Below are 21,735 nucleotides of genomic sequence, written 5' to 3' on the forward strand. Positions count from 1 at the left end.
AGAGGAGAGACTTTTTATTGAAATTCCTTTGACATTACTTGTGGGCTGCAGCCGAGTGGTTGTTTAAATCCCCTGTTGGACAGGAGCCTTTCTGTGGTCGTGGTCACTGTGTCATCTGGATGTCATGTGACGGGGCACTGATACAAATACCTGGCAAATCACTCGTCCTGCTGTACGCTTTAATCCACATGTGTTTAAATTAAGGATTAAACACGCAATGAACCCGGTGCATCGCTGTGAAATTTAGGAGCTTCTGTTGCCATGGCAACCCCCCCCCCCCTCTTTCTCTTGACTCCTGTCTCCCTCCTCCACCCCTCCTGCGCAGATGTCATGAAACACAGAAGACGGATCATTAACCCAGTGTGTGTGTGTGTGTGTGTGTGTGTGTGTGTGTAACATGTCATGGTTAACTCTGATGCTGTGGATTGTTTGAAAGCCTCTGTTCCACCTGCAGCGACGGATGAGACACACTCGTCCGTCTCCAGAGTGGAGACATAAGACAGTGTACGAAACAAATGAATCCCCAACACATTTAAATAATCGTATCATTAATTTATTCAGCAGAAAGTAGCCGTGTCAGAGCTTTTTTAGAGCTGAGTTTCTAAAAGTGATAATTAGCTGACCTCACGTTTTTACATCATTAAATATGTTTACAGTCCCATCGGTACATTTAGAGCCTTATATGCTTTTGATTTTTATTGTGAAACTCTGGAACACAATCATTATTAGTGTCCTGTATACATCATGGGTTTAGTATACGAAGGTTTTGTCTCTTAAGCTGGTTTAAAGTCTGACTTGTCTCAGACTTTGCAGGTGAATTACCCCACCTGACATATTTCATCGAGAATAATCAAAAATGGTTTCACATTGTTAAAGCTGGTGGACGAATTTTAAATTTTAATTGATTTTAAAAACTTGAGAAACCCCAGATGAGAGGACAATTTCAACCACCTTTTAATATCAATATGCTTGAATGCACAAAGTAGACGCCGTGGCCAACCACTTTCAAGAATGAAACAAAAAAAGTTAAAATAAAAGACAACAACTAAACTTCAAATGTTTTCAATTATAAAAACTATTCAAAGTGACGACTTATGTGCTATTTACTTTCCTGTCTGACTAACACACATCTTGATTAGTTTTGTGATTCAGCTTCGAGTTCAAGGAGACTTCCCCCCCAAAAAGTGTCCGTTCCATGGATTGACCTTTTAATCTGTTGCAGTCATGACTCAGGATCCGGGGCTATCAGGTGCTGAATAGATCTGACCTTGTCCTATTTTTAGTCTCTCCGGTAACAAGTGTTCAACATGTTGATAGGATTACTGGAACTTGTTCTTTTAAAAAAAGAAGGTGATAGGGTTTGCAATTTGATTACCCCTGAGTCAGCATTAAATCGATTGTGGATCAGTTGGTAATCGGTCGAGGGTTCGAGTCCCGGCTCCTGCAGCCACACACGGTAGATAGAGCAGGTCAGAGAGGGTTTACCTCAGCATAACTTTAATGTCTTTAAAGATACCTCAGGGTCCAAGATGATTCCTTCAAGCGTTTCAAAGATATTTTATACACATTTGTTTAATATTGAAATCTGCTACAATTCCTGATATATTTATAATTATTTGTCATTTATGATTCTATGACTTCTGTTCTATTGATTCACATTAAAATTAGGGAAATATTCTATTTAAAAGGCTAGTTTCATCGCATAAAAGCACATTGATTTATGGGAAAGGAAAGTAATAAGCGACCTTTGTCTGCAAGGTTGAAAACGTAAATTTATGAATTATTTTCCATGTTAAATTGAACTTGTTCTGCTTGAAACAAGCGGCAGTGCCTTTCATGCACACACACTCAGAGCTGTGTATTGTCCTCTGATCCCGAGTTGTACCAGTGAGAGTTTGTCTGAGATTAACGCCGGAACTCATCTGTCCCCCCCCCCCACCACCCCTCCCTGCCTCCACCATGCTCTGGACTTTCTCACTGCAAGCCAGGTATTTTTAGCTGTGACATAATGCCCCTATCTCTCTCTCTGTCTCTCTGTCTCTCTCTCTCTCTCTCTCTCTCTCTCTCTCTCTCTCTCTCTCTCTCTCTCTCTCTCTCTCGCTCTCTCTCTTCTCCCATGCACACACAGACGTCCCTCCCCCTCTCCTCTCTTGCCCCCATCCCTCTCTCCCTGGCTGCCAGGCTATAGGGCTAGCTGCTACAGTAAATTGAGTGATCAGGTTTCTCACTTTGAGCTGCAGGCTGAGAAACATGGCAGTGGAGGAGGCAGCAGACTATTTGGTAGAAGTAAGTCTTTCCTGTGTGTTTACTTTACTTCCACATGCACTTTACCTTCCTCCTATACGGCTACATTGTTATGTTATGCTAACAAGATTTTGAGGATTCATAGCCTGTAGGATTTGTAGCATTGTTGTGGTTAAAGGAACCAGACATGGGACGTTACATGCTGTGGAGGGGAGGAGGGTGGGGGGGTCGTTGATGGGACGGGTCGCAGTGGCAACTCTGCTGCACCACTCTGCTGCAGTGTGCGTGAATGTGAGTGTATGTATGTGTGCCTGTTGGCATTCCTACCTGCTGTGCTGTGATTGTGCACTTCTAAAGTCCTGTTGATTGGGTTTTTTTGTTGGGCATAAATGAACAGCTGATATGTGGATACAGATTCATGTTGCAGCACAGGGATGTGAATGGAAACACCTGACCTTGGACAGTGGCGCATGCTCTGTGTCTGTTTGGAAAAAGGTGAATTAAGGTGCGAGTGGGAGAACTTTGTAACAAAAAATCAACATAAAGAAGAGAGATTGAGGTTATATGTTTTTGTTATGACTAACTAATTTTGTCATTAAGTTAAAACGACTCTTTAGAGAATACAGAAAGCCCTTCATGTGTCCCTGTGATAAGACAAAGTCTCAAAGCTTGTGATAAGTGATACACAGTGAAAGCTAGCTCATGACTGGCTTACTGCAGCAGTTTAATGGTAATGAAGGAGGTATAGGATCAGACAAATGCAGCAAAATCACAACTTTTTGCCGACGTACAGATACACCTAAGTCTCGAGGATGTAAATAGTAATGTTCTAGTGCTTTCACTTCAGAAATTAAGTGTTTCTCTTGGATTAAAAAGAAAATGACAGCTTGTTTAAGGTATGTGACCCAATGTTAGGTATAGGTCATGACTGGTTTACTGCAGCAGTTTAAAGGTAATTAAAGAGGTTTCAAATCGGGTGGATGCAGGAATATCACAACTTTTTCAATCTGCAAATAAAATCAAGTTGGAGCATTTGAACCTAATGCTCGAAATGTGCAACTTATACTATCATAAAACATCATGTTTTGACGATATAGATTCAATGTTCTGTATGATTTTCAGTAATTAGGGGTTTCTGTTCTGAAAAAGTGGTTCATTGTTGGGATGCAGCTTCAACTAGCCGAATAATGGCTCTCTGCAATAGGATAATGAGTGGTTGTTACCTCAGGTTACAGCAGGCTGTAAATTTAACCACAGTATATAATGCTAAATATAACGACAGCATTTAAGGCTGTAATGTTTTTTTAAGTGTTTGACTTGTAGTTATGTGTTCCTAATAATGCTAGTTAATGTGAGACACAGTTTATGCTAGCTCATGACTGGTTTACTGCAGCAGTTTTGATGGCAGTTTTGTATGTATGTTGGCTTATATTAGCTTGAGTTGTTTACTCATCTGCAATAAAAACAATTTGATGGTTTTAATCTAAAGTTCTGTAGTGTTTTAGCCTCACTAAATATATATTTCTGTACTGAAAATACAGCAGCAGGTAGGCCACATACAGAGGAAGCCCAAGTTAGCTAATGCAATGCTAGCTAGCTAGCTGTTGGTGTGACAGATTGTGTCTGCATGTGCGCTGGTTGCAGGGAGCAGCTCCCATGCAGGAATGTATGAGCGACTGAAGCCTTCTCTGCATATCGCTCCTGGATATATCAAGTTTCAGTGAAGGGACACTTAACTTAAAGCTGAACAAAGCTGTGCATGCTTTAAACAAACCGAACAACGTATTCAAATCGATCCCTGAGTCTTCATAGGCTTTTTTGTGCCCTTTTGTTACAAACATTTACAATTTAATGTAAGTTTGGCCTAAAGTCTAACATGTGCTCCAAACCTAATGCAAATCTGCCCATATTTAGGAGGCTAAGTCAAGCACATATAACCAGGAACAAAATAGCACCTAGTAAGTAACCAAATCAAACTAAATAAAAAACATTGAATTAATCGCTTCAATTTGAGCTGCTGCTCCTGCCTAAATCCCTTAAAATGTGTTTAAAAATTCCTACATATATCACTAACTGTTGGCTGTATGAAACCAATATGTGGACACTATGATGTCAGTTCAGATTAGCAATGAATCATTAGATTGTTTATGTCTTTGTTTAACATTTGGTTTGTAGAAAAGTGTGCATAAAGTGCATAGTTTAAACCAAAGTGTCTTATTTCTGAAAGCCTTGAATCCAATCTGAAACAATAAAATAAAGTGAATCCATTCCAAGTCAGAAGCCCGGAATTAAAGTCAATTTTGAACAAATGCCGGACCCAAAGGTGTTAATACATTTTTCTGCCTTTTTCTCTGATAATAAATCAAACGTTTGAATATCTCAGCTCTTATTTGGACACAGGAACAGTGTGATAAACAACATAGTGACAACTGCATTCCTGTCTCACACCAACAACCACTGTGGCGGTATACTCGAGTCGCAGCAACCTGAGAGGACAGTGATGAACACACTGATGGCAGGAATAGCAGGCATAAACACTCACTCAGATGAACAGGAAGACATTTTTATTGATTCTAAATAAGTAGTCCTTTCATGTATGTATTGAATTGTATCTGCTGATCTGTAAAGTTATGTTAGCTCTATGACTTAACGCTGCATGTTCAATAACTCTGTGAAGGCCCAACCAGGGAACAAACAAACTGCAGGACGTCAGTTGCATGCATTGGAGCAAAGTTAGCACGAAGTACAAGCACAGAAGCGATGACAAAAACAATACAAATCAATTATTTAATTGATTAGTTAATATCAAAGTCTTTAAAAACAAAGGCAACAACGATATCGTCCTGTAGGTCTACCTTCCAACTGTCCTTCATGGTTATAAACGCATGTGTAAAGAAAGCTGTGTTCCTGCAGGGACCCATGCGAGGTCCACCTTTAGTAAGATCACAAACCTGAGAAATCCACCAGACCTCATCTGGACCTCAGCACCCTGTGTTTAGAGAACCATAAGAGCATGATGCTTTAAAGTGCATTCTCTGATAAGTTATGAGCAGCCAAGGTGGAGCCACTTTATCTCAAAAGCTTTGGCATTGTGCCTTTAAACCCTTCTTTATGAAAACCCTCCACAGAAAAGTGCCTGTCGAGGGGTTCTACCATCCTTTGAATTTTTTATTTTTATTTTTTATTAGTCACAGTTACTACGCTCAGTAAGCAAATGAAGGCTGACCTGAATTTGCACATTTTTAATGAGGGCTGGATTTACATACTTTACATGAACTAATTACATATTGTTGCACCTTTGCTCATTACTGTTTTAAGGTCACATATTATGCAAAATACACCTCACTATGATTTTTAAACTAGTCCCTAGTCTGTCCACAAACCCACACCCATGAGAAAAGTCCATCCTCTCCATCTTCTGTCTGCTCCACGTTTCAGAAAATGTGTGTTCAAACAGGCTGTTTGGAGATTTTCCCTTCATGACAGCACAAAGGGCAGTAACCCCTCCCCCAAGTGGGTGACAGGTCAGAGTGGAGCACTAAACCTTCCTGAATAAATCAAAAGATATAATCTACACATATATACTTTTGCTTCCTTATGAACTTGTCTGGTGATGCTCATGTGTGGGTGATGCTTTTCTGTGATGTGTATTGTTGTAAAGAGGATTGTGTGTCATGGGAGTTAATAATTAAGCAGCCACTTAATTAGCAGGACCAGACATAATGTTCCTTTAAAACGTTTAGATCAGCTATTGTTTCAAATGTGAGCTATGGCTTCTTTTTGGCATTGGTAACAGGAGGGGTTTTATATAGAGTGTCCATTAGTGGTGTGCTTTGTAAATGGTTGCCAATAAATCAGAAGTAGCCTGAGGATCATCAAGAGTTGACTTTTTTTTTTTTGATTTAAGTAGTCCAGTGATATTCGTCTGTCCATGCATAGGAACAATGCAAACAAGTGAACTCTGCATGCACTGCATGTGGCGCCAGTTTCCCAGAATGTAAACAAACACAGGATTTATAAAAGCACCCATAACATAACTCACCGACTCCATACCAACATTACATTTATAACGACTTCAAAATCATCTCACTTCATGGGAACTGTAGTTCAAATCTTCACGTATAGTTATCCTCATCATAGTGAGTCAAAGAGCACTAATAGTAGTAATAAAACTATATCTAACAAGCAGTTTTTGTTTTGAAGGAAACCCCCACAGACTGAATGCTGACCCCAGAAACTCTGTGTGTGTTTGTGTGTGTGCGTATGTGTGTGTGTGTGTGATGAACTCAGATAAGATCCATTCAGCGAGTGGGAAATGAACTCAGCGATCAGCTTTAGCCGACAATCAGTCTACAATAACAGAGATCATGGTGCAGCGAGCGAGAAAACACCGTCTATCACACGGGACCAACTCTCTCCTTTGTCACGTTACGCCATATTTGAAGAGGTTGGGGGACCTGCAGTACCCATTTTAAACTCTAGGTGTCAGAGTAACATATGGCTCCTTTAATTAATTCACTTTTATGTAGTGCAAACTTCAGTGCAATGGTGAGACTTTAAATGCTGTGTGTGCTTTTTGCAGTGACGTGTGGCCTTTCAGAATAGTTTTTAATGTCAATGAAAACTTTGTATTTAATGGCATGAACCAACTATTCTATCAAAAGACAAATATTTGAGATGTGTTTTGCGTCATTTTTCCGACATTCTTGATGTCAAAGAAAGCTTTTGGATCTCCACCAGAATCTAAAATTGACTCCTGTATGTTTGTACACCGTCTGGCTGCACAGCATGAGTTTGCGAAGACGTTCTCGCTCGCTTTGAACGTCTCTAAGGCAGATTTAGAGCCAGACTGTAACTTTCAAACCAAAGAAATGACACATATTTCCATATATGTATGTAAAGTTGAAAAGTGTTACCTGATCTGTTAGTGCACAGTGACTCCACTGGAGTTATTACTGACTTTTATGAGACCGTCTTCTTAGTCATGACCCTCAAAGTTTGAAAAACACAGAAACATGCCCTTAGAATTGTCTTTTTATTATCCAGCATTTTTAAACTAAAGTGTAAATATATTCCTTGCGAGGCTTTTGTTAATTACGTTAGAATACAATAAACCACAGAGTATAAACTTTTTATTAAGGTGCTTGACAAATTATACCAGACTGCTACACAGTCTCCTTACTCGCTGTTTTTGTTTTGAAATCCTCGTGTGACTTTTCTTTTCTAAAATCTGTTTCAATATTAGACAAACTGTGTTCGTATAGTTCTGAGTTTGATTGGTCTAAATAGTGTTGCCGTATGTATGTTGGGTGTCTCCATGGTTGAAAGTAGGGCAGCAAACATTGTAAACAATGTTTTTGAATACTTGAGTATTTTAACTGAGATGGTCTATACATGTGTGTACACTAACCTCTGACTCAAGTGATGCAGTTTTGTTCTCCACCACTGACTGATACTAAGTGAAGCTAATGTCATCTTCCGACATCAGATACAGAATTAAGGTGTCAGAGTGGATTTATAAATGCAACAACTATGAGCACGCCACCTGCAAACAAATACTGTCCCTCTGTTTCAAGCTCCGTCCTTCCCTTTTTTTCTGTTTGTATATTCTGTCTAGAAAAGATTGTAGGTTAATAGGCACATGCAGCAGAGGGTAATTGGAGAGTTCTTCCCCTGTGTACTGCCGAACACTCGGGTGTGGCGGACTGTAGCGCCGCACTGCAATCATGAAACTGTAGACGCACTCTTTGTGTCTGTCTGCCTCGCTGCCTGCTTTTCCTTCCTACGTTTTTCAACCAACTCGCCTCCTCTGCACACTCTCATTCACTCTGCTTCATCCACGCTTTGTTTCTCTTTATACACAAGTCCCCCCCCCCAGCCCACCCTGCATGCACTCATTCAGCCACTGCCACACTCGGCCACACCCTGAAATCCTCACACACAGATACGCAGACATGCACACGCAGCATGTTTAGCTCCCCTCGGCTCAGCTCTGTAACGGCGCGTGTCCGCAGTTGTGACCGGTTTGCTGTAAATGTCTGTGTTTTTGGTTGCAGCAGCTGTCCTGACAATAACTGTTAGTCACACAGGTTGGTGCATGCAGTAGGTGTTGGCAAAGTGTGCGTTTGTTTGTCCCAGATTTGCTGCCTCTTGGAAAAATGCACCACAGAGTTCATAAACAATAATTTTGGATGCTGACAGCCGCCGGCTTGTTGTCAGGAAGCACACGTGTTTATGCAACATCGAGGCCGGAGGTGATAATCTTCTGCTAATGGGTGTAGTTTCTCACAGAGCTTTTCTACTCCAGTCTTCACTTTGAAATTATGTTTTTTGTTCCTTCTGTTGTTTTTCAGGATTTATTTCTGAGAGAATCTGTTTTCTTTGGGCTTGTTCAGCTTTTTTTGTAAAGACAGGAGAGTGGATAGCTCCTGAAATCAGGGAGAGAGAGAGAATATAGGGAATGACACGGGACTGATTGAACCCGAGCTGTGAACTTGGATGACCATAGCCTCAGTTCATGTGGCGTGCAAACTAACGAGGAGGCTAGCAGGGACCCTTAACATTGTCTTCACACTTTCACGTCCCCTTACTTCACTTCAGAGATGAGACAAGAGGATACAAATAAATGATGCTATTCTGAGTCTGAGTGTGAAAGTGAAAATATGAAGATAACTGAACTGAACATAGATTTGTGTTTTAGATGGATAGATAGATAGATAGATAGATAGATAGATAGATAGATAGATAGATAGATAGATAGATAGATAGATACTTTATTGATCCCGAGGGAAATTCAAGTTTTGCCTCACAGGCTGCATTCAGGCAGCCATACTGTATTTATTTAAACTATTTGTGTGATGCCTGAAAAGAAGACATTCAAAAGTGTTTCTTATACTTCATTTTGAGGTACACATAATTACAAACAATACAGTCATCTTACTGAAGGTATAAAAACTCTTCCATAGTAAACCCTCTTCTACGTGTTTCTAATAAAAATATAAAGCAGAACAAAGAAGGAAAACATGCCTGGTAAAAAAGCTCAAACTGGGTTTTTATTTTAGAAACAAGTCGTGTTTATCTTTTAATGCTAAAAAAAAACTTCTTGTTGCTGAAACTTTTGTTTTACCTGTTTTAGACTCTGTGATCTTTTGTTCATGCACGCCTCTGCTCAGTGTCTCCATACGCTCGATACAGCCTACCATGCGTCCTTGAGGTTTGTAACAAACTGTAAAGCGCTGACTCAGCATTGTGAGTTGTACTCTCGGGTCGGATGGCCTGCTCTGCCGACCCGCTCTTACACTGGTAAACATTTATATATAAGATGATTATTGGTCTGCTCCCACACTATCTATATGTTTCTATCAAGGTCTCGAGTGAACTATTTGCGTTCACTGGACCTCTTTATGTTCTCTGTCACAAACACTCGGACAGAAAACTGGGAAAAGGGCTTTTGGGTGTTCTGCATCCTCAGCCTGGTACAGACTTCAAACTCAATGACCTGGAGTCCTTTAAATGTTTTTCAATCTAAAATTGAAAGACTTGGAAGCAGCAGATTCTGCAGGATGTTGATGTTTTGAGTTTGACTGCTTGAACTGCGGACTTCCAGATGTGACTCACCGATGATCTGTCTCTTTTAATGCACATGTGAGTGTTTTGTAAGTCTCCCTGTGTTTCTCCGTCTATAACTTTGCGTTTTTTCTGCAGACAAAAAGAGGTTCTTAATCTCAATGGGAGCAACCTGGTTACCTAAAAAATAAGATAAATGCTTTCTTAAATATCCGGATAAATAGATATTTAATTTCTAAGTATTGCATTCACTCTGTATTTTAAGTTCCCATTATTATTCTCCTGCTTAGACACTTGAACATGACATCAAGACAGATATACAGTACAAGGTGTGATAAAGACGTATACATGATGTATGTGTAAATTATAACCTATGGCCTCTGACAGAGAAATAAACCATGCTTTAATCAATTGCATTGCAGTCACAGTACACTTTGTGTTTGCAGGACATTTCTAATTTTTACTTCATCTTCTAAACTTCTAACGATTCAAACTTCTCCCTCTACATGTTCTGATGCATGTTGACATAGTAGTTTAGTGCGTATATGTCCTTGTTATGTAAAGGACACATGTTGGTACAGAGCCGGACTTCTTATCACGCAGATAAAGTAAATCCCTCGGTTGTAGGTTGGATTTGGCAGACTGCTTATTCTTGGCACGGAGATGTGATGTGTAGCTAAGCTGGTCTGTTTAAGAAGAGAGAGACTAATCTGACTTTGTTTCACCAACCTAAACTCGTCTCTTCTGTTGGCTCTCATTCAAAGTGTTTTATGAACAGAATATATACCCTACTTCTTCAGCCTGCAAGGATTTATTCATCTTATCTGAGATTGCAGGGATTCATGGTGATTCTATGACTCACAATCAGTTCTGATTAATACTGCAATATTACTTCTTCTTTTTTTTAAATGTATAAAGATAAAGAATAGCCTCGAGTTATAGTGATATGTCAGCCGGCTCTATGTGTTTTCTCTGATCGGATCTGGCTCGTCCTAACATTTGTGATTGTGGATGCATGTTTCCTGATTTACATGAATTGTATCAAGATCATTTCAAGTGAATTGACGATGAGGAACCAACCTGTTCTTGTCTCTGTGTCCTCCTGCAGACGGATGTAAACGCTTGTTACCTGCGTTCAGCTCGTGCCGGGAACCTAGAGAAAGCTTTGGACTACCTGAAGAATGGAGTCGACATTAATATTTGCAATCAGGTAAAACAGCAGTTCACCTCCCCGACAGGTTATACCATGATATTTCCCCCAGTTAATAGTTTTCACAAGCGATTATTCATATTTCTGAAACTCGGACAGCAGAACTGACTGAAACTCAGTGAAAGGCTGAACTTGTTTTTTTAATTCTTTGGACCTGAGACCATTGAATGTGTGACACCAGGCTGGTGTTGAGGCTTTATAAGGACATTAGTTTGTCCAACACTGTTGTCCAAACTCAACTGTCTCAACAGCTCTGTGATTGTTTCACATTACTGTTCGGACATTCATGTTCATCAGAGAATTAACCTCTCCAACTTTCCACATGAAGTCGATCTGTTTTATACAATCTGGGGTTTATTCTTTCTCCTTGTCTGGATTTTAAAATATGTCCCCCTCCTCTTCAGAATGGCCTCAACGCGCTTCATCTGGCCTCGAAGGAAGGCCACGTAGAAGTGGTGGCTGAGCTCATCAAGCATGGTGCCAATGTGGATGCAGCTACCAAGGTGTGTATTACCCAGGATTCACAGACACACATACACAGAACGGCTCACAATGTATGCATGAATCCACACACACACACACACACACACACACACTCACACTGTGGTTTGCTTGGTCAGCTCATTCCCAAAGTCACATTGCTTAAGCAGCACGAGAGGAGATGAATGGTTGTGTGTTCGCTGAGGTGATTTAGTAAAAAGCGATAGCCTTTCTAATCGTGTGCATGACAGTGTTACTAACATAAATGTGTCTCTACAGCGACTGCATCTAAATTATGAGACCGTGACACTCAGTCGTGATTTAATTCGACATCAGGAGGAAAAGTCATTATGTTCAGGGAGATTGTGGTTGCACATAGCTTGCTAACCGTGCAACATTTCGCTGCTGATTTAGGCACAGTCTTAATGGGCACTTCATGTTGACATGTCGAATTGAGGGTTAGGGTTAGGGTTGTCTTTATGGTGACTCATAATAAATGCTAATGTTGCTTCGGGCTCCACGTGACGTAATTTGCTATCATCATGTTAACAAAAATCTGCTGCTGGACATGCAAGCATTAGCTTAACATCTGACCCCATCAAAGAAGCTAAAGTAGAATGTGCTGACCTGATACTTCTTTGAAATCACAAAAGACTTTTGGTATCTTCAAAGATTAAGAAATGGTGTGGCTACAGTATCTAGCGCAATAAATGGCAGGGCTTTAGCTTATAGCATTTAGCAGTGGAGTAGACCAAAAAGCATTTCTGCAAAAAAGAGGATTTGGACTCGAAGGAATGTCCTTGTGTCCTGCAGTCGGATCATGATCTCTTGATGAGGGAGCTTGTTTGCTAAAATGTGCACCATGTCAGCAGCAGGCTCTGATGAAATGTCTTTCAAGGCTGATAAAAAAAAAGGTGTTAAAAATGTCAAGCTAATGTCAGATTACAATTATCGGTGAACTTGGCAACAAGTAAGACAGATATCTTCCTTAGCAGTGAAGTTTTTGGATATAAAAAAAAAAAGTAAGCTAAAAGGAACAGGTACTTTGAGATGCTTTGGGCATGAATATCCCAGATAGGCTACTTAATGAATGCTAATATAATGTCCTATCTCCTGGACGAGTTAAAGTCTAGAGTGTGCACATTAGCTTCATGGTTTAAACAGCGGAGGTTGGCGCTTGGAGTTACAGCATGAGCTCGCTTTCAGGAATGGAGGGGGGACGTGTATAATATGCAGCAGCAGGAATGACAACATGGTAACAGCTGCTGTTTAGCTGCAGTAGCTGACACACAGACAACAGGTGCCTCCATAGAGTTTGAACATGCTACTCATACCAACACCACCTCACTTTTCTGCCATAGTGCATTCACATTTTGTCAAAACATCAACATGACAAGCTGTCTTATTTGGCTTTAAAGTTCTGCTGATCCCCCATTTTAAAACTCACATGTCCAGTACTGTTACAATGCTGGATGCTCAAACTAAACCTGGGCAAGATTTCAAATCAAGAGGAAAACGTATGTTGGAATAATCCCAGTGTAGCACGTTAAACTGCTTTGAATGAATTACACACTAAAGTTCCCCGATATGAAAACATGAATTTCTCAAGACGGCTTCAAGCCTCTTTGTAGGCCACTCAAACCTCTTAACGAGGCTCTCTTCTCCCAGAACTAGAGAGCAGTCCTGCCCTGGCAGCCCTGCAGCGTTCTGCCCCACCCAGAGTTTTCACTTTTTCTTTTTTTTGTCTCCTCAACAGAAAGGAAACACAGCCCTCCACATAGCTTCTCTTGCCGGGCAGACAGACGTGGTGAAAGAGCTGGTCACACATGGAGCCAACGTCAACTCACAGTCTCAGGTAAAGCAGGAACACACACACACACATACGTGCACACAAAAAAACACACGTGCAAACACAAAGCTCTCTAACTGTGAAATCATCGTTGCTGGAAATCCGTGTTTGAGTTTGTGCGTTCATGCAGATGAATGTGGACACACAGTATCCTTTTTTTAGGGAGGGGTGTGTGTGTGTGCTGTGTCAGCGGCTTTGCAGTGTTTCCTGGCCCACATTCAAACGTCAGTGTGCACACACACACTATCACACTGCTGTAACCACCACAGCCATGATAACATTGTCAACATCAAAGCCTCGGATGGGGCTTTTTTGAGAGGAAAATCAGAATAATGTGGTATTGATGAGCTGTTACCTCGGGCCAGTGGTGTAATGACTGACATGAAAGGAAACGTTAAAATATTCCTTTAACACTCACAAAACTGATTCTGCAATGCAGCATTTAGTCATGAAAAGTGTGGGACACTCTGTGCTGCTCAGATTGATGCTTTTGATCCTTTAAAGTTAGTTTTATTTTTCATTGTGTCCTTCACTTCTTCAGCTCTTTGAATGTGAAGTCTAAATTAAATGTTGTGTAACGGAGAGAAACTAAGAGAGAACAAGGTTTTGGTGCACCCGAGATTATATAAAGAGGAGGAGAGAGAAAGGGAAGGTGGAGCATTTTTTTTGTATGCTGGAGTGATTTTTCAATCCTTGAGTTTTTTTCTTGGCTTTGTTCTGGTGTCACACACTAACACACACATGGAAACTAACACGCTCAGTCCCATAGCTCCAGCTTGTCTCTTTGTGTTATCAGGTGTGAGGCATGTATGGAGGTGACAGTATTCACTGCTAGTCCTTCCATGTGCAGCTTTAGAGGTCAAAAAGCTTTACAGTGGACACCCGATCAAACACACATGACATTTTCTCGAATTTAAACTAATCATCATCCATAAATGATGACGATGCAGATTTTAACTTGAAAACGTTTAAAAACATGATGGCCTGGTGTTTGTTTTTGCAAGACTCAGCAAATCAAAGAGTGAGAAAAATCAAGGGTCTTTATCACAAATTCCTGTAAATACAATTCTGCTGTAATGCAGATCTAATGAATGATTTTTTTTTTTGTTTTTTTAACACAGCCAGTCATGACCTTGTACAAGCAGAGATATCAAAAAGTGTAACTTTTTTTCTGACTTTATTGAAGTGAAAGGACAGTGGATCGAACGCTAACGGCACCCCCAACTTATTACAATTTCTATTTTAAGCAAAGGGCCAGTGAAGTGACACACTTCATATTTCTTTTAATTTGTCATTGTTATCATGTCTATTTAAAGTCAAAGTTCATCATTTTTATAACTTTGGCTCCTCCTGGGAAGAACACTGTCTTCGACTGAACTGTGCACTTGTCGTTTTTTTAAAATCAGGCGTAGATTCGGAAACATAAAAGACACATTCTGACTTTTAAATATAAAAAAAGTAGACAATAAAAGGATCAAAAAAGCGTCCAGCACATACTGGACATACTTTTTTTTCTTTTTTTTTCAAGTAGCCATAAAATCAACGAGATAATAGCATGAAAACTTAATTAGTTAGAGAAATCTTTGTTGCTGACAGACATTTCTTTCTCGAGAACATGAATTCCTTGAATTAAACGGTGAAAATAGTGCTGATTACGATGTTGATTTCATGTTTCATTTTGTTTTCTTCTCCAGAATGGCTTCACTCCTCTGTACATGGCGGCGCAGGAGAACCACATGGACGTTGTTCAGTTCTTGTTGGACCACGGTTCGAGTCAGAGCATCGCCACAGAGGTAAAACACCAAACACACACACGCTGTAATAAATGTACACTGCATTTACGCTTTACGCCTGTTTGCACACACTCACCGAGTTAACAGCCTCTAATAGCTACTCTCCCGTCCAGCCCTCCTGTAGACGCTTTGTAATTACAATGCAGAGCTGTGAGCAGAAGAATGTGGTTAATAGCTGGATGCTACCACTGGCTCATTAGAGGACACACGTGAAAAAAAGAAAGAAAATAGATATCCTGCTAGGGGTCGATAAACAATCAAACAAGTTGATTTAAAAGATGAATCTGTTGACTAAATGGGAGAGAAAGTCAAAACGACAAGAAGAGGTGATGATTTATTCACTGATAGTGACCTTGACTGCCCTCTGGGACGTTTCTGAAGCCTGTCGTCTGTGGCGTGAGCGAGTGCGACCCTGTGAGTGTGTCACTGCGATCCATCATCTGCTGTAGTACAGGCAGACGGCCAACAGCCACTAAAGTGTGACAAACACAACCTGCACTGTGGCCAAACCTCTCCGGCTTGGAGCTCATGTAGAGAAAATATAGTGGTGATGTTTGGGCCTGTAGCGTTAGAGCAGCTGTAAATACATCCTCTAAACCAGGTTCCTATTTGACGCTGAAAAGTTCATCTCTGGTTAGAATCGCCTGTGAGTTACATGTGGTGCAATAATAGTTAAAACAATAGTTAAAGAAAGGGACAGAGTTAAATGTTTCCGCAGCTTTATGTGTTTTTAAAAAGTCTGTTCTAGTTCACAAGGACATATTTACGTAAAGCCAGTAGTTGACTCTTTTGTACAAATATGTGATGTTGATGCAATTCTTTTAAACATTACCTTTTTGGGGAAATAAAGAGAACGGTTTGCAGAATGTTTTTAAATAGTTAAGTTGTTAACAGTCGCATTCTTCAGACTGCCATTTCAAGCTGTGACGTTTTACCTTCAATCTGAATGTCGTAGAGGCGTATTGTATGTGTGTGTGCGTGTGTGTGTGTGTGTGTGTGTATGTGTGTGTGTGTGTGTGCGTGTGTGTGTGCGTGCGTGCGTGCGTGCGTGCGTGCGTGCGTGCGTGTGTGTGTGCGTGTGTGTGTGTGTGCGCGGGGGTGGTGAAGTGATCCCCCCTTCTGTACCCTCTTCTGAGGTGGTAGCAGAGGCGAGATGGTTAGGCAGAGCCAGCGGGGGGTTTAGCATTGTGTGTCGCATGCATCTCTGATTGTGTGTGTGTGTGTGTGTGTGTGTGTGTGTGTGTGTGTGTGTGTATGGAGCTCCCGCTGTGCCTAAGATCTAAGCTGAGGCGAAGAGGATGGTGACGAACAAAGCAGATGAAGAAGAGATGAAGGGAAAGTGACAGAGCAAGAAGCAGAGTGTACATCCCTGCCTGTATTATCCATAGACAGACTGCGACGTAGCGCTGGGCTGTATCATTACGTCACCGTTGTCTCATGTTTAGCAGATTTACCGGGTGGGGAAAGTCGTCAACTGTGGAGCTCGACCGCACAGTGAAGGAAGGAATGGATAAGTTACCAGCGATGGCGCACTTGCTGAATATTTAAAGCTGCATTGATCTTGCTTTGTTCCTCAGTGTCGTGTTAAAATAAAAAAGCTCTGTCCTTAACACTTCACAAACGACCTTCACCTTCCACCTCACTCCTTTTCATCTCTTTCTTCTCTCCTTTTACACCGCTTCCTTTTGTCTCCTCCCTGTACCCCACTTTTCCCACCACATCTCCCCCCCCTCCTCCTCCCCAGCGTTGGAGACAGAGTGAATTATTCATGTAGGGAAATATATATCAATGTTTGAAGCAACCCCTGTTGTTAAATAATTCATATTTTGGCATTTTAGCACGAGGCAGAGTGTGTCAGAAAATTCCTTTTATTTAATCTTCTGTCTGCATTTAATCTCTTTTAATAGCGTCTATGATTATTTTATAGTATTAAAGGACCAATCTGTAAGATATATACTGATGCTGGCTTCTCTGACCACAATGCAGCAGCCAGTATGTCCTCCTTCTAACTTTAGATTCTGGTCCTGAATGGTCTGAATTTGTTTGGAGCAGAGAAGGTATTCAGTTTAAGGTGCCCCCCCATATGGCAGTTTTGGGCGCCCCTCAGTTTGTTAGGAATTCAGGTGTTGCAGCGATGGAAGCGGGCAGATAGAAGTGTTTCCACCTGACCTAAAAAGCCTTTGCATATTTCTAATCAGCTCCACAAGCAGAAACGTGCTCAAAATATCATCGACATTGGAAAATGGCGTGTTAGTTTGAAAAATGGAGAGAGGTTAGTACACAGAAAGGTTTACAGACCGATGCAGAGCTGGCTAAACACTGAAGCTTCAGCGTCCACCACATAGCAACCCGCATGAGCATCCACTCTAAAGAGGAGGGGGAGGAGGAGATGGCTCTCTTTGATGTGTTGAATTTGGACTTCAGTACCCATTTTAAACACCAGGGGTCAGAGTTACATATTGCTCCTTTAAAGTCCATTTTGGACTTTTAATAGAGCAAAATACTCTTACTACAGTCTCCATGAATTAAACCATTTATAAATATATATATAATTATAATTTATCTAAAAGCTTGGGCATGTGTGTCGCCCCTTAACAACTGAAACACTTGTCTCATGTAAGAGATACAGAGTGTTTGGCTTTGTATTGTTTCAGCCTGTGTATTTCTTACTAAGATATTCGCCCCCTTTTTTCAGTGAGGTTAAATTATACTGCGTCATTGCCTAAACACAAAAAAGTGTTTTTTTGTGTTTTATTTGCTGCTGTTGTTGTGTCGTCGAAGTGTTTGAGGACATTAAACTGACTTTGTGTCTTACTGCTGAATGTATAATAAAGCAGATGAAGCAGGAGGGGAGTACTCTGGGATGACTTCTTAAAAAAAAAAGTCAAGTCAAGAATTTATGCATTTGAACGTGTTTGTCTGCCTGTGGGAGTGGAAATATATGTGTGGATATTCCAGAGATGCTGCGCTAGGATCTGATCCTGAATGTGTGTCAGTGTGTGTGTGTTTATTAGCATATGAGCGTGTTGTTTTGTGTGTGAGCTCTGCAGGATCTCTGAGGGGAGGTTGTGCTTTGATGTGTTTGTGCACTGATGCTGAATTATTTTTTTATTTTATTTTTTTATATCCAGACGGTCGGTTTCCTGAGTAAACACACGCGCCTGTGTAAGCACACACATTAGCTCTATGTTGTTTTCCTGTTTTCCTTTTTCTCTCTGATGATTCATGGATATTACTGCCAGAATAATGTGTGTGTTGTGCAGTTAGTTTCAGCCCCTTTATTTTATCCATCATTTTCCATTAGCGGCTGAATTTGCTTTCTATTTGTCCTCGAGCGAGATGCTGAACTCGGTCACGCTCTTCACCGTCTTAATAGCATTACGCTAAAATGCTTAAATTTCCAAATGGCTGATATGGCTGCCCCGTACTTCTTAAGCTCCTTTTAGACATGCAACACTTTACGCTAATCTCATGAATCATTCCTGGAGAAGAGTCTGAGACACTTTCTGGAAATTGCAAAGATTTGAGATTCAGTCATAAAGTTTTCTATGTCAGTCATATTTTCTTTGGATGAGCGTTCCTCATCTAATAAACAGGTTTTAATAAAAATCAAACCTTTAGAAAAAGATACCAGCGTAAATCAGGTTCTCTTTAAGATTGATGCGTTATATTGATTATTAAAGGGTTTTTCATTCTGTGAGCGTTCAAAGACATATCACAGTCCTTCAGAGGAGACAGGAACTCTAACTGTCCTCAGGAGACACAGAGCTGCTCATTCAGTGTGTGTGTGTGTGTGTGTGTGTGTGTGTGTGTGTGTGTCGTGTTTAACATTCTGCTGTGTGATTTGTATGATGTAAGTTTAAACAGAGGGGAGCTGTTGCAGCAGTCAGACACTTCAAAGAGGAGTGTGATTTGGTTTCACTCTGCTTTGAAGAACAAGACGCTCCCAAAAATAGAGACTCTATGAAAACATCTTTTATCTTTAGTGAGTCAGAAGTTCACCTGAGCAGGTGTACCATCAGGTGAACTCAGGGGCACCATGCATTTATCACGCATGATAAAAACCCTAGCAGCTACTAGCATCCATCGTGATACTATACCACTTCCTGGTTTTAACCGCCCTGCTTCTTCTGGTTGACAGGATGGATTCACTCCTCTGGCGGTGGCGTTGCAGCAGGGTCACGACCAGGTGGTTTCTCTTCTGCTTGAAAACGACACAAAGGGGAAAGTCCGGCTGCCTGCGCTGCACATCGCCGCACGAAAAGATGACACCAAGGCCGCGGCGCTGCTCCTCCAAAGCGACCATAATGCTGACGTGGAGTCAAAGGTATGGTCTCCCAACAACCCTTATATGGGCGTTACCTCTGATTGCTTCATTAAAACAGGTGTTTGCTAGTTACCTGTGTGCTACAGGTCTGTTTCCATTACATTGAGAATTAAAGGAAATGAATGATAATCAGACAAAGAAAGATCAGCCTCATGATATTTAGCTTTAGACCACTTGGTACTTAAATTGTGTAACTTGTGGCCCAAAGCTTTGAAATCTGTTTCCCCTCTTGTAAGCTTTTTGTGGTTAGCTAACTTGGTAGAAGCGTCAAAATTAGCATAAAAGAAAGAAAATGTCCACCTATTTCAAACAATATAATGTCAACATACCTTAAAAAATGCTAACCATGGGGCTTACACAGCAGACTATTTAGCATTAGCATCAGTCCGGATGAAACTGTTTTCGTCTAAATGGACATCTTTCCAAAAGTTTCATAACAAAAGTAGAGAAAAGCAAAAACATGACACAGCTTAAATGCAATCAAAATATATGATAAAATGTGCACATTGCATTTATACAATTTCAGAATTGTGACAGAAGAGCCAAAACAGAAGATTATAAGAAATGTATAGCTCACAGTTTATTCTATAACTTATAGGGTAGGGTATGATTATAGGGGTTAGATATCTATGATGACAGCACAGTTTAATTTTCAGATAATCTTTTGAAGCATTTAAGGTGTCAAAATATGTCCCTCATTGCAAGAATAGAATTTCTTGTCTTTAATTTACTGAAAACAAAAGGGTAGATACACAAGGAATCAGTGTGGAACAAACAACAGACAGTAAGAGAGAGGTGTCAGTCCATCATCTGGATGTTTGTACTTATGTGTTGTAGTTCTTGTCATTATTTCATGATCCCATCCTACAGCTTCGTGCAGCCATGGTGTTGGTGTTGCTGTTGTAGTTGTGGTGCACTAACCACCCCATTCTCCCCTCCTCCTCCTCCTCCCTCTATTTGTTCCTGTCCTTACCCTACCGCTGCCCTGTTTTCCTTTTCCCTTTCTAGATGATGGTGAATAGAACAACAGAGGTACATCTTGTCTTGTCTTCCTCTGCTCTTCCTCTCTCCTCCTCCTCTTCATTCTTCAGTCACGATCGCACAGCCAAAGCTTTCTGTCTGCTGGCATGAACTCTAAATGCTGGCATGAATGCTTTTGCTGCTGTCAGCACCTCACCTGTGTGCTTGGTTTGAAAGCCTGCATCACATTGACCTGCATATTGCTGCTTTTTGACCTAGATGTAGTCTATGAAAGAAGAATTTCAGCCGCTGAACGTGTGATTATAGTTTTTTGAGCTGTTGTCCGTTTTTAATTTTAGATGTATGTTTCATCACAAGAAGCCCTTAATCTTGTGTGCTTTGGCCAGAAAATGCTTGGCATGTATTGCTGCTTCATTCGTAGATTAATTAACCCTCACTCTGTAGGTTTTTGTCCTCATTTACTGTAAATGGTCGAGTCCAAGTCTGTGTTACTGTCATGCGCCAGTGTCAGCAATAAAAGCCATAAAATGAAATGCAAAGGTGCGAACATAAGTTGTGCCAGTTAGTTGATGAAAAATATCCCCAATTGGATCTGCGAGCATCGTTTTCTTTCGAAGGCCAAGTTATATTGAAGGTACTAAAAAGTCTTATGTAGATGTATCCATTGCTAGTGAAGGAAATGTAACGTATTACACCTTCACTTTCTTTTTTTGGTTTGACCTAGAATAGTTTTGTTGGAAAATCTGATAAAAAATGATGTTTGTGCGCTCGGAAAAGCATTGCCTCTCTTCAGATCCATTTCAGTGCCACCGTCAAAAAAAACAAGGTCAACCAAGGAACAGCACCCATGACAAAAAACTCGAGTTGAGTGGCGATGTCAGATTATTTACTCAGTTTCCTTTTGTAAATTGACATGCTTATTGTCTATCTTGCAGTTTGCAAATGTTTAAAAAAGACTTTTTTTTTTTAAAGAATATTTTTCTTACTTGCTGGCTTATGTTAGCCTGCTGCCTTGCTAAATGCCTTACCCGCTAACATAACCAGAGAACAAAGGTTGTTTCTTTCAGCTGAAATGAAATGTTATATCTAATAGTAAAAAAGCCAAAGTAAATATTGTGTATATTTACCATATTTCAAATATGATGCGAATGATGCTAGCATGTCTATATCACAGACTGGCTGCAAGTTCATGAATGGTGTTAATTTAAAGTTCACTGGTTTTGATGATAATGGCTTCATGATATTTAAGCATACTGTAGCATCTCTGATAGCTGTTGCAGCATTT

At 40.6% G+C, this 21,735-nt stretch overlaps 1 protein-coding gene across 8 annotated transcripts in view; it reads left to right on the top strand.

Moving 5' to 3' along the window:
• The window catches only part of LOC306817478 (ankyrin-3-like), a 117,448-nt gene that overhangs the window by 35,715 nt on the left and 59,998 nt on the right, over positions 1–21,735 (top strand). For 4 of the 8 annotated variants that reach the window (XM_079334384.1, XM_079334387.1, XM_079334389.1 and 1 more), the window contains exons 2-7: positions 10,919–11,020; positions 11,425–11,523; positions 13,257–13,355; positions 15,044–15,142; positions 19,284–19,469; positions 20,478–20,501. In XM_079334384.1, the coding sequence (XP_079190510.1) occupies positions 10,919–11,020; positions 11,425–11,523; positions 13,257–13,355; positions 15,044–15,142; positions 19,284–19,469; positions 20,478–20,501 (609 nt within the window). Of the gene's footprint in view, positions 1–2,100; positions 2,287–10,918; positions 11,021–11,424; positions 11,524–13,256; positions 13,356–15,043; positions 15,143–19,283; positions 19,470–20,477; positions 20,502–21,735 lie in introns of those variants that run through there. The other 4 variants (XM_079334388.1, XM_079334391.1, XM_079334390.1 and 1 more) reach the window with 2 other exon arrangements.

This window comes from Symphodus melops (genome assembly GCF_947650265.1).
Source record: "Symphodus melops genome assembly, chromosome: 21".
Classification (NCBI taxonomy): domain Eukaryota; kingdom Metazoa; phylum Chordata; class Actinopteri; order Labriformes; family Labridae; genus Symphodus; species Symphodus melops.